The sequence below is a fragment of the Aulonocara sp. 'chitande type north' Nkhata Bay genome, linkage group LG3 (assembly GCF_057382095.1).
Source record: "Aulonocara sp. 'chitande type north' Nkhata Bay isolate Kocher_YH1m ecotype deep benthic linkage group LG3, A_spYH_male_GT1.1, whole genome shotgun sequence".
NCBI lineage: Eukaryota > Metazoa > Chordata > Actinopteri > Cichliformes > Cichlidae > Aulonocara > Aulonocara sp. 'chitande type north' Nkhata Bay.
This window is the reverse complement of record NC_141346.1, coordinates 46,795,435-46,809,019: the sequence shown is the minus strand read 5'-3', so window position 1 is coordinate 46,809,019 and position 13,585 is coordinate 46,795,435. Positions and strand designations below refer to the sequence as shown.

The window sequence follows — 13,585 nt, the reverse complement described above, 5'->3', positions numbered from 1 at the left end:
AAAATAAAGTCCCCACAGGGAATGTTTGGAAAAAAAGCAAGGGAACATCTTTGGGTCTGGTGGTGGCTGCTTGGCTTCCCTGTCTAGTCCCCCCTTCCCTCATCTCTCTCTCACACACACTCAACACATATTCCCACTGGGCCACTGCTGCTGATTGAGGCATGGTTTGGTGTTCCTGCCCCAGCTGATCCCATGCCCCAAGTGGATACCCATCTCTCTCATCAGAGCAGAGCCTTCAGTGTGTGCATGTGTGTGTTTGTGTCTTTGTGGAATTGAGACGCCCAATGCTAAGATCAGATAGTGGGGGGTTTTTTTCTGGCCAGACACATCACGTTAGACACTTGCTTCCTGTCTCTGTGTCTGTGTGCGTGTGTGTGCACTGGGTGAAAATGACTATTTTTAGTACGTGGGGTAATCTTCACTAAGAGCCTTTCAGGGCTGTTTCACTTTAACCTGGCCAAAACACTAAGCCAATAATCCCCACCCCCCCACCCACCGACTTATACTCTCACTCACACAGCAACATGTCACGCTGATGCCGCGCGATAAGGCCAACTTTCCTTGTACTATTTAACAGTGTACACTTTAGAGTGGAAGGAAGATATATAAACAGGGATTCCTGGAATGCTTTTATACTCTTTCTCTAATGCAACAAAGGCGGGAAGTGCAGGCTCCTCCTGGGCAAAGAGATAAAATGAGCTGATCAGACTGATAGGGAGAGATGAGCAAAGGTAAGAGAGAAAGCACTAGCCAGTAATGAGAAAGCAATATAAAATAACAGAGTGGAATGGGGGGAAAATATATATAGAAATGCTGAGAAAGAGGGGAACAGCATGGAGACAAGTCTTCAATCAGTGCGCGCCTCGATTTGGGGTGAAACGCTGTCAGTTTTGGACAAAACGCTGCTGCCCGTCTTCAGCAAAGGCCTGCTTATATTTTTATGCTGGTAAACCCAGCAGTTGTAGAAGTCTTCTACCCCGTCAGTCTGCCATATTCTGTCAGGCTCTGCTGGTTGTAACACGACTTCCACACGAACTTGCACGACAGGTTAGTAATGAAATAAAAGCAAGTTTCCGTGTTTATGAGAGAAAGTGCTCTTTGATAAACGTCTGTTTTGTTGTTGCTGGTATACAGTTTAGGTAAATGCATTTGTCCGTGTCTTATTGCAGTCTTGCACTGTACATGTGAAGGTTTTCCCTTGTTTGAGACTCAGTTTGTAAAAGCTGGAGGAAAAGAGAAAAAAAAGAGGAAAAAAAACCCCTCCCCATTTGAAAGGAGCTTTATTATGTGCACTGCATGCTCATAGCTCCAGCTTATTCCTGAAGCATTTAAGTCTGCACAGGCCTCAAATAGTTCAAGAGGCTCTCGGAGGCTCTGCAGATGCATGAGTGACTCGATGCTTGGATGACTCACTTGCTGCCCAATCAGTAGCTGCAGTAGGAGCTGATGCTTTTGCAGACATTTTGTCAGCGCGGAGGGAAAAACGCCGCTTTTTGTTTGACTTTTTGAAAAGCAAAAATTGAGCGTATTAAAATGTCATTTGGATTAGACTGAGACTTAAGAAGGAGACGTCAGTCGCGGGGGGGTTAGCTGTGTCAGAGATGGATGTAGAAACAGGCTGGGTGTCTCCAAAAGAATGGGGGTTATGGGTTGCAGGTGTTCAATTCAAAATTACGATGTACGTGTAAGCATTATTATTACTTGGCACAAACACATTGAAAACAGACTCCATTTAACTGTAAAATATGTGTTTTGTGAATTTGTGAAGTGGTGTATTTGGGATATATCTGCTGGATGTGTCTGCCATGATAGTGCTGTTGACATCAGGAAGTCAACGGCTCTAAAATTGTCTGCTTGTTGATCAGCTCTTTCCAGAAACCCATTTTCAGGCTACACACTGGCTTGCCAAACCTCTTTTCATATTGCTGTGGGCTTTGTTGTATAATAACTTGATGGGCAGATAGGGAAGGGATTTCGAGTGTTGGACGCTTGTCATCAAGTGGTCAACGACCATTGATCATTCTGTGTTTGGCAGACGTTACGCACTCTACTAGTGGGTGCAGGTGTGTCGGGTCTGCTCGGCTAAATGTAAATGTAAAGCCTATCCATTCAAAAAGGCAACATGATCAGTATTCCACAGAGAATAGATCCCAGATTAAGATGAAATTCAGCTCAGAATTCGGCGCTGGCAGCTACAAAGAAAGACCGTGAGAGCTTTCATGCCCCCACACATTCCCAACCCCTCATCCTTTCTCATCGTATCCCTGCCTCACATCGATGGGTTGGGATTGTATCGACTTACGTGCACCGTTCCTTTGATGTTTTCTTCATTTCTTTGCTTGTAAAGATGGGCGCACCCCCGCATTGTTACCGCTCACTCAACATGCGAGAGCTCGTGCAGCCCTACATGCTCGACCAGACGTGCAGCCCGCACACACACGGCAGTGGAAAGTGTGCGAGGCCAAAAAAAAAAAAAGAAGAAGAAGAAGAAAGAAACACTCAGATAACACGCTCGCAAAGTCACGACACGGATAAGAGGCGCACACGCCGCTGTGGCAGCTTTCTACCTGAATCCAAAAGCGACGAGGCGCCGGCTTGCGCGCACAAGCAAAAATCAAAGTGAAAGATAATGCGTTTATTTAGTAATCAGCAAATAGCTTTATGCGGCGGTTAAGTGGCGAAGCCTGCGAGGCCACGATAAGATCGTTTGCTTTCAGGTGTTTCCCTGTCGTGCCACATATGGCATTGAGTGCAAATTGAATAGGGTGACCTTTTTTTGCGCTGCGGAATCAAATTGACTGCATTTTTCCCCTCCCGAAAGATTGGGCCTTTTTCAATTACCATAAATTTCCGATATAGGGTCCCCTGTCGTGTGTACAAACACGCGCACGCAAAGATGCTCAGCGGGATAGTGACACAGGAGCACACCTCGAGGCGTCTTGTGGTTTGAAAACGCTGCAGACGACTATATCTTGTCCACTCCATCCTGGTTCTCCTCGGGTTGGCGTCTTTCCGAGGAAGACATTACCATGACAAATGAAACGCCATGAACTCTCGATGGGCTCGGCAGGGCCCGAAAGGTCAGGGAGCTGCATTGTGAAGGTGCGCGTGTGTGCGTGTGTGTCTAAAGGTGGTGTCAGCGGAGGATAATAACATTGAGTCTTCTTTGGGAAAAAAAACAACAAACTCTGGTTCGTTCTCAAATCTGTGTAAATGTCAGAACTGAAGTGGCCTGCATTCTCTTTGTATGTAATTGTTTTATGAATAGCTGCACTTGACAGCCGATGACAGATTTGCATTCCAGCCAGGAAATCTAGCGGCAAGATGGACAGTGGAAACACTGTGTCTGCTTCTTTTTTTTCTGCCCCTCTCTGCGCTCACTCTGTCCCCCCTCCCTGTGTTCCTCCAACACATTATCAGCAGTGTAACAGTAGGTTCAAAGGCCCCTTGCTTAGTAGTGCACATTCAGAGCTGCTGACTTAAGCAAATAGCTATTTGCATGCCATTAGGAAGAGAAGGGGGAAAAAAAGCAGAGAGAAGCACCATTCCTCATCACATCTCTGCATCTAGCTGAATATTCCTTATTTGAAGCTCCAAATCTCTGTTTTGCTCTCCCTCCTGCTGTGGCTGTCAGAGCAAGGCACAGTCAGAGCAATCACAGCAATCAGTGTTTCCACATGCCAAGCCGATTGGGAGGTAGCTGCCAAAACAAAAGAGTGTCCAATCATTATGATGGTGTGTGATTTGGTGGTGTTAGCAAACGGTTGCTTGGACCATCTGTTGGATGGCTGTAGAAGGAAAACAACAGCAGCTTGGGGCAGGACTGTAGATGGGGAGGCTGTACCGGGACAGACCGGAGCCTCCTGCGAGCTGTTATTTGGTTAGCTGTGCGAGAATGTGTGATATGTAGACGTGCGTGCGTGCGTTTTACGACGTGTTTAGATAGAGGTTACTGGATTATTTTACGGTTGTGTCATAAATAATGTGTTTCAACGGCAGTTTGCATTGTCTCTAGAGATGCTTTTTTTTTTTTTTTTTTTTTTTGCAAGATTGCAAATCTTTCCGGGTCACGTGTGCTTCTGCGAAAAGGCACAAACCCCGAGACCGCGTGACCCAAAGTTAGACAGAAAGGGCTTGACGGGTCTGAAGGCATGTGACAGCTGATCTCAGCAGATGTGTGACAGAGTTCAGGTGGTGAGTTTGAGCAGCAAGGTTACCAGTCAAAGGATTTTTTTCCCCCGTCACAGAACCAGAAAGAACAGCACTGCTAACATCCCTTGGGTAGGTGTCACAATCGGATCTGGCCTGTGTCAAAAAGTGTAACAAGAGTTCTCTTTCTCTCTTCGGCTCACTCTGTCTCACACACACACAAACGCAGAGAAAGATATCCCCTCTTTTCACTTTCCCTTTTTCCTCTCTCATTCCCCCATCAACTCATCTGATAGTGCTGTAACAGTCTCAAATGGTTCCCCGGAGATGCATCAACTCCGCGCGCGCACACACATCCTGTTCCTTATTGATGGCTCGAACCGTTTCCTCGCTGATTTATAACTCACGTAGCCTTCTAAACCCGGATAGGCATCTGGCATCTAAGCAGTCGACTCCTGTGACATCACTGTCTCATTTACAGAGATGCCGTTTTTGTTTAAATGGAAAATAGTGACTTTGTGCCCGATAAAAAAGGATTATCCAGACCAGTTATGGAAATACAGCTAAGTAGGACGGGGAAGGCTAAAATCAGCTGCCTGGTGCCTGGACAAGCTTGTCTCCATTTAGAAAGCAAAAGATTTTATACTACCAGTACTATGATTTTTTTTATTTTCTTTTTGGGTGTGTGTCCAGAACACGTAGAGCCACCATATCTACTTCATAGGATCATTTGCTTTGGAAATGGTTTCTAAATAACGAGATGCTCTGTTGACTTTGTAGTCACATGGAAAATGACATGAGTGTTCAGTTCACAGCTACATGTCGTGAAACATTCACAGCCCTGACCACAATTGAGGTTTAACATTTAGTTTTATGATTTGGAACACCATCAGACTGTGTGCCACCGCCGCCTCGCTCGCGCAGACGGCCACGCGCGCACACACACTCACAGGAACTTAACAGTGTTATGTATGGTTTCATCGCTCCGTATAGGCCATAATCACCCTCTCTCCATCTCAGTAAGCTCATGCTAAATGACCAGACGTCTCTGGTGGCTGCCATGATTTGTCTCTCCACCGCGCGCCGTGTTGTACCTCACCCTCCCTGCCTCTCCTTTCTCTCTTCTTCCCCGCTGCCATATGTTGTGCCTGTGTGACCAGCCGACGTGTCAGGCCTGACTAACGCCTTAACGGCAAGCCTGACTTTGATTTATTTCCTCTGAAATCTGGGGGCCGGGGGTAATAACACAGAATGACATTATTTGTTTATCAAATCCAAGGCTGCTTCTCTTGGCAGAGTCAAGATGTGATGACTTGATACCACAACCCCACATGCTGCACACACACACACCCTTCAGTTTCTGATTGTGCCATGATTAGGTCTGGCCCGTGTCAAGCTTAACCTCATCCAAGGGAACGCTTTTGAAATCTGACAGAGAAGGGAGCAGAGTTGGAGGTGGTGGGGAGAACAAAGATGGAGATGGAGCAAAGCAATTAAATTGTCAGGGCGTAGCTTTAACCCTACCACCCAATTTTGTGGCCAATTTATTAAGCACGTTTTCTGTCTGCGCTAACTGGTTGGCGTGCTTGTATTTACAGAAAGAAAGAGCAGGAAGAGGCAGCGAGAATAAACAGCACTTTAAATACTAGATGACCCATTTTATGGGAGATATTTTATCTTCGCGCACCCAGAGTGTCTGTCACGTGTTCTGCTTCTCAATTTAAGATTGCGGAGGGGCTGTTTAGCCCGTCTAAACCCCGTCCCGATGTTACTCAGCCACCAGGTTTGTCATTCTGGCACTTTCAAAACACTTTTAGGTTCTTCTTAAACGTGTAAATCATCCATTGCCCCCGTTAAAATTTGATCCCTGGCAAATTCGCTAAGAAGCGTGGAATCCTCGGGAAGCAATTAGCAGATTTTAATTTGGCTATTTGCCCCGGCGTGCAGGAGCGAGTGTTTGTCTAAAGCAGCACCTTCACCTTCCGTTATCAGCCCGTGTGAATAGTATCTCCTGGAACATAATGCTGTGCTGTAGAACTCAATAAAAGAGTTAAAGGCAAGGACAATCTCAAAGACAGCCTGTCTGATAACAAAAGGGCCTCACCTAATAATGAACAACTGAAGTTGGCTTTCTTTGCTCCAGCGTGGGGGAGGCTGGGGTGAAGGAGGAGCGGGGGGTAAAGAGAAGCTCTGCCAGCACTTGCCAGCATGTTTTATGGCTAATTGAAGCATTTGGAATAAAACTGCTGCAAAACGGCACCCTTTAGAATTGGAGTGGGGTTAATATATTGTGATCCCACAATTAGCCCAGGATTGTTAAGATCTCTTTAATTCGGTGAGGTCCATTAAGCGGGATGGACGAGAAAGTGCTCCCGCCGAGACAATTTTTCTCTCCTCTCTTTGTTCTTTCTGTCCTCTTTTCCCTCTCAGCAGCTGCTGTAGTAATCAATATAAGCGGACGCGGGCCGTCAGCGAGGTGCTAGGTTGTGCTGGTGTTACCCCCTTTGGGTGCCATAGCTTCTGAGGTCCACCCACATGGAGACTTTGTTTATAAATAAACAAGTGGCCAGAGAGTCGCTGCCAGTAGATTGACTCTGGTGCACCAGGTGTGGTCTTTAAGCTGGCGTGGAAAAGCTCGTCCTCGTGGACAGAGGCATTAGATCATCCTCTCTCTCTCTCCAGAGCAGAGGTTTGCTCTTTACCCCAGTTTCTCAAATCCCCACTTGGCCTATGAGTGCCTCCACTAGAGCCGCAGCAGTGGCTGTTGCATGATCGTCACGACTCAGGGTTTTCACAAGTGTCTCTTACAGAATACGAGAGTCCCTTCTGGGTTATCTTTGGGGATACAGTGCGCCTGTGGGAGTCTGCCAATTGGTGGAGGATTTTTTGTGTGTGTATGTGTGTGTTTTTTTAAACAGGACTACATTTGAGTCTGCAGAAATGCCCCAATCCCTTTCAAACCATGACATAACAAAGCCTGCACAGCTCTCCCAACATTTAATGTAATGCACTTTCTTCCCGATATAGATTTATTGGTTTAAAGTCGCTCTTGCGAGGCAAATAAAGCCACGCCTTAAACGGAGCATTGATTGAATGGTTAATGAGTGCCTAACCAGAAGGCCAGTTCATTAAAGACTCGGTTTTGATCATCTGAAATTGCTCCTAAATTTTAATTTCTCATGCTAGGATGTGCGTTTGGGTTAAGCCAAGGCTCCGGCTTTATCAGCAGTTAATACCTATCCGCTTAGTGCTCAGGTAATAACTTGGGATGCTGGAAAACGGTGAGCATTTCAATAGAGCGGGGGTTCCAGCACAGTGGATTTTGAAGCTTCTTGAAAGTAATTAAACAGCACGCCACCTCATACAGAGCAATTTCCTGCAAAGCATGTGCTTGCCAATGCAGCACAGCCCCAGCCTACGCCGCGTTATCTCTGTGAAATATGTCCCCTTTATCATTTTTTAATAATGACTGAGTGTTCGTGTTGTTAGGAGAAAATCTACTCAATAAACATCAGATTAACGTTTTCCTCACTGTTAGCTAGCTAAGTGAACGTCCAAGATATCTGTGTCATCTGTAAATGAAAATTGGAGGAGGGGAGGGTGGGGGTTGAGGCATTAAAATGGCCGCTATCTCGGCGGCAGATCCAAAACAGCGGCGTCCATGCTGTGTGTGTAATTGTGTTAAATAAGTGAGGGTAGATAGAAGCGTGCGCATGTGGGATTTTTCTGAGGAACAGCGTGGATATCTGAGAGGCGTAATGATGGCCGTGTGCCATCGCCGAGCCACGTGAATCCTATCGTGTGCTTGAAGGGATTTGCTCTTGTTGGGCTGGCCACAGAACGTCCCAGGGTGATGAGGCTGTTTATCTCTCTGCTGTCCCGAAGCCCCATGGGGTTTTTATGGCCTTGGAACCTTAAGTTCCTGTCGTCACTTGTCAATGCAAAAGAGAGCGAGCGAGAGAAAAGACACAGTCGTTCCTCACATGGACTCACACGCTCCCCTTTGTCAAGTGAGCTGCATTACTCTCAGTCTTAACATTGATCTATATACGTTCTCCTTTTTCTTTGTTTTTCTGTCTTTTTTTTCCCGACACGCATGCCGTTATTATCCCCGGTCAATAGCTGGCAGCTCACACCTCACCCTCCCCATCTCAAGGCCTTCTCCATACATTCATCTCTCTGTCTTTACTCCTCACACATTTATAAGCTGCGAGCGCACAACTTCTCCTGCACTTCAAAAAAGGGGTCCGAGTAGCAAAAACAAGCTTTATTTATAGCAAAGTGTTGAAGCTGAGTTCCCTCCCATTGTGAATGTCAGCCTGTCACACCAGCAATTTTAAATAAATCAGATTTATTTAGCTTTGGCGAGTCGTAATTTCTCCTTATCTGAGGGCCGCTCGCAAACATCTTGTCGGCAAGCGACGACTCTCGAAGCTGTGGGCTGAAGAGAGAGAAGAGCGAACTTCTGCGCATTGTTTCCTTTTATCCCCCCCCACCCACCCACCCACACACACACACACACACACACCCACACACACACACACACACACACACACACCATAAACCCCTCCATACCACAGCCTGCCCCAACCCATTGCTGTCTTCCCCCAGATACTTGCTACTTGTCAGCGTTGGTAATGGGTTTCTTGGGGGAGATATTATTTTGGTCCAGTAAGCTGTTCGCTTAAAATATGAGTGACAGGCTTGACTCACATGCACATGAGGCAAATTTTGTTTGGGTTTTTAGTGTTTTTGTAAAAAAGGCTGCCAGAACGCAGTGAGCTCAGCTGCTGCACAAAAATAAAAATAAAAAAAACGAGAAAAAACAAATGTTTTCTATATTAACAATGAAAGCCAACCACCACCTTTACTTCCCCGAAATAAAGAAAAAGGGATGCAACTTCTTCTTCTGACTAAAATGTCCCATTCCCCCCCCCCTCTCTTTTTTGTCTCTGTCTTCCCCCCTCTCCACCCCCCTACCCCCCCCCTCTCCACCCCTCTACCCCCCCCTCCTAAGAAGATAGATGAAGAAAATGAGGCCAACTTGCTGGCAGTGCTTACAGAGACCCTGGACAGCATCCCGGTGGATGAGGACGGATTGCCTTCGTTTGAGGCCCTGGCAGATGGGGACGTGACCAATGCCAGTGACCAGAGCTGTCCCTCCTCTCCCGACGGCTCACCGCGCACCCCAGAGCCCGAGGAGCCTTCCCTGGTAACAGCTACAGCTCTTCCTTATCACGATTCTCACACCAGCACCATCCTACAGTTCAGACATGAGTTATACCCGAGACCTGACCTCCGGTCTCGCACGTACTCACACGTACGCTGTGTTTTTGGCAGTCCAAAGCACACATCAGATAAGACTTCTCAACAAGACCAGAACCCCAGTAGCGGTCATTTGTCTGTGTGACGTTTGCCTGACTTCACACTCCGTATTTGCCACAATGTGTTCATTTATGTGCAGTCGCAGCAAGCAGGGATGCAGATGCAAGTAGGAGGGAAATGAGTGGAAAGGATCAGTGTGTTTGCTGCTCAGCGCTAATTACATAACAGCGCTATCGTGGCGCCAGTTCAGTGATACGAACGCTGTGGTTGGGGACAACTGCGGCTGACACAGTGCCACGGGCCCTGAAATCAAGCCGGGACGTAATGAAAGTCGGGGGGAAAAGGAAATCTATCTCATCTCGTCTGCTCTCAGCAGGGTCTCGGCTAATCCCCCTGTGTCATCTCTTTTGGCAAACACCCCCACCACCACAAATAAGAACTCGGCCTACCTTGGTGCTGTTATTTTTACACACATCCGTGCCATCTGGGTTTTTCTCTAGCTTATAGGCTTTGACCTAAAACGTTATGTTATGTGACATTGTAGTCCATTTTATTCCATGCTGGTCCCTTCCAAATGACCTTTAGCCAAATGCCTGAGCGTGTTTATTCAATCACATTAGAGAAGCCTAGTGGTGTGTACACAAAAACACCTGCACTGGAAAAAAAAAGAGGCTTGACTTTTCATGTCACGTAGCATGCACTTAAGTTAAAAAAAAGAAGTCTTTTTTTTAACTGCAGAGTTAAAAAATGAAAGCAACTGAAAGGCTGCCATTGTAAATCTTTTACCTTACAATGTAAAGTGCTCTGAAATGACTGCCGCCGTAAACTGGCACTGTTTAAATAAAGTCGAATTGAATTAAAAGGTGCCATTTGCATAACCCACGCTGACTCCCCGCTCCTCCTCCTCCTCCTTCTTCCTCTCCCACCTTTCTGGTTCTGTTTGGGTCCATTCGCAGCTGAAGAAACTCCTTCTGGCACCCGCAAACTCCCAGCTCAGCTATAATCAATACACAGGTGGCAAGGCACAGAACCATGCAGCCAGCAGCAACCACCGGATCAGACCACCACCTGCCGTCGTCAAGGTAGGGAGTCACACACACACACACGCACACGCTGTTGATTTCACTCCCGTGCACACACTTTTTTTCCTGTTTTTGTTTGTTTATCTCTCTCACTCTTTTCTTGCTCTCTCTCGCTACTTGCTCACCCTCCCTCCTTCTCACTTTTTTTTTTTTTTTTTGCCTGTTTTGGTGGCCGCCTTTAGAAGATGTTAGACTTCTGCTCTAGCAGTCTACTGTCCCAGGGGGCCATCTCGTAATGAAAACAGGCTGATTGCTGTTGGGCTTTCCAGGCGAGGCGTCGGCACCGTTGTCTCATTAGCTCCACCACTTATCCGCCTTGGTATGGTGCCTGTTGGAGGACGGGAAAAAAAAAGAAAGAAAAAAAAAAAAGCAGCGACAGGCGCTCTTGCGGCAAGATTGATGCCTTGAGACGACAAGATCAAAATATCAGACTTGATGTACTCATTAGATGGCTCTGAAGAGAGTGTTTTTCTATAGGGGTGGGTTTGATTAAGATTTAATTTTAGTCAGCGTAAGTATCACAGGTTTTGTGAATTCTGCTAAATGAAAAAATGGGATTATTTCACTCTCGCCCGTTTGGATTTCACGCCAGAATGTGGCATACTGTGCATTCAGTGTCATATCAGCATATAGCACTTAATTGTGTTCTCTTGCTTGGTAGGACTGTCTGAAATCTGCATTTGTTATGCCTTAACGCATGCACAAAATCATCACAATGTAAAGAACATCTGTATCTCACTGTGTGGTGAATGCGGCGCAGACATATGTTAGCTCTGCGTACCGTGTTTGCACATGCAGTGCGTCAACCCTTCTTCACAGAGTCTATTTTCATACTGTGTCTTTGAGTCATCCGTTTCTGGAGCAGAGCGAATGAGGACTCCCGGGGGACGTGGTGTGCGTACAGAGTGGCGCGGTGGCGCTCGGGGGGCCACGCAATTAAAATGATGGGCGGACAGCACTCCCACCATCGCCTCCTAGACAGTTGGGCAACCACTGCGCTCGAGCTGTTTGAGTCACACTCTTAGGCTCTCCATGCCTCCGTCTCTTTTCTACTTTTGTTTTTGTTCCAAATAAAATACTTAACATTTCTTGCAACTAGATCAGCTGCACTGTGCAAAACTTTTTATTGGAGCTAACTAAGTCATTCGCTCTCTCTCTGCTCGTCCCTCCGCAGACGGAGAGCCCCTGGAACGGCAAAGCAAGAGGGGGCTCCAGCCAACAGAACCGCCCGGTGAGGCGGCCCTGCACCGAGCTGCTGAAATACCTAACCGCCACCGATGACATCCTCCTCCACGCCAAAGCCAGCGAAGCCAAGAGCGCCTGGGGGGGTGCTAGTAGCAGGGACAAGAGTGGCATGGGTCTCGGTGCCTCTTCTTCCTCCTCTTCACCGTCCTCGTCATCCACTTCCTCGTTCTCCTCCCTCTCCTCCACCTCTTCCTCCTCTTCCTCTACCACCTCCAAGAAGAAGCCGGCTGTGCCGTCTCATCAACAGCAGCAGCAGCAGCCGCCACAGCAGCATCACCAGCGAGGTGAGAGCCGGGCTGGAGGCGAGTGTAGTATGGCTGGTCTTGGGGCTGGGAAGTGGCAGCGTTGCGCTCACGATGACGGGTTTGAGGAGTCGGAGGGTGCTACTATCCCTGTTGGCCACAGAAGCTCCGCCTGCGGCCATGCCCGCCCCAAACTGGAGCACGGGCCGCCCAGTGAAGAAGGAAGGCCGCCAGGCGATGCGGGCCGCCTGGCTGCCGCTAGGTTTATTAGGTATATGCACTCTTATTCCCTCCCTCCCCGAGAGGCGAGTCACAGCTGTGAGCATTGCCGAGAGGCTGCAGGCGCCACTCAGGCTAGTGAGGGCTTTGGCAGGCAAGGCCGTAGCAACAGTAACAGTGCCAGCCGTGCGCCACATAGGCACATCACAGTGACTATAAAGAAAAGAGACGAGAAGCCGGGGCACCCGTTACTTAGCCAGCTGCTCACCTCCAAAAACAGGCCCGCTCAGTATCAGGCCCGTGTCCTCCCGCATACTCCCATTACCCCTTTACGGAGCAGTAAGAGCAAATTAGCAGCGAGGTCTGAGAGTCCAGCCCGGGCTTTTTCTAAGGTTAAGGAGGAGAAGGAGCTCAGAGGGACCACTGATGATAGAAACAAGGGAGTAAATCAAGCTGAGGAGCCTGATTCAAGGCCCCTGTTGTCACCTCTCACCTTTGACCTAGAGAGCTGGGTTAACCAGCCAGATCCAGGGCTAGACATGGCCTTTGGACTAGATCTGGGGTGGCCAAGCCAGGGGGGCTACAGGGAGGATGTTAACCATGATGATGATGATGATGATGATAATGATGGTGTTGTTGTTGATGGTGATGATGATGATGATGACCATGTCATGGGCAGCCCCGCAGCGGTGCTCTCACAGGGCCCACCGAGCCCACTCCTCCCAGATACTAGCATTGCAGAGCCCACCCCTCCCTGCATCATACAAGGGCAAGGGCACCCACACATGCAGGCACTCAGCGAGCACCCCGATGACCAGGGCCACCCATTGTTAGGTAATCATGAACTGCATCCCCCCCACTGGCCTTATCTCTGCTCTCTTTTCTCCCTCTCTTGCTCTAACCACTTCCCGGTTTGATTTCACGACTAACCCCCTGTCCTAATTTGAATCTAACAAGTCATTGTTAGGGCATCAACAACAATGACAGCAAAACAGCCTGCTCGCCAATGCTTTTTGCTAGTCGCAGAGGCACTCTTTTCAATTTTCAAAAATGAGTGGGGTTTTTTTTTGTCTTTGAAAAAACAAAGGAGGGGGTGGGAAAAGGGGTGAGCCATGTCTTGCTACTGTACGTCTTGTATTCGCAAAGCCAATCCTTGAATCATCTTTGGCTGATTGAGCTGAGTGTGCTGAATATGTACATTTAGACTCAGAGCCCCGGTGCTGCTCTCTAGAATCGCGCTACTAAAGCCACACTTCTCTTAGCTGGAGCACAAGCCGGCCAGAGCCTCGGGCAACTGCACAAGCTTCCTTGACTCTCCTTTCT

The 13,585-nt window shown here is 47.8% G+C and overlaps 1 protein-coding gene across 6 annotated transcripts in view; it reads left to right on the top strand.

Moving 5' to 3' along the window:
* Positions 1–13,585, top strand: part of ppargc1a (peroxisome proliferator-activated receptor gamma, coactivator 1 alpha) — a 310,372-nt gene that overhangs the window by 282,278 nt on the left and 14,509 nt on the right. For 4 of the 6 annotated variants that reach the window (XM_086283565.1, XM_086283568.1, XM_086283570.1 and 1 more), the window contains 3 exons: positions 9,167–9,361; positions 10,431–10,556; positions 11,731–13,096. In XM_086283565.1, the coding sequence (XP_086139691.1) occupies positions 9,167–9,361; positions 10,431–10,556; positions 11,731–13,096 (1,687 nt within the window). The remainder of the gene's footprint in view (positions 1–9,166; positions 9,362–10,430; positions 10,557–11,730; positions 13,097–13,585) is intronic. The other 2 variants (XM_086283580.1, XM_086283577.1) reach the window with 2 other exon arrangements.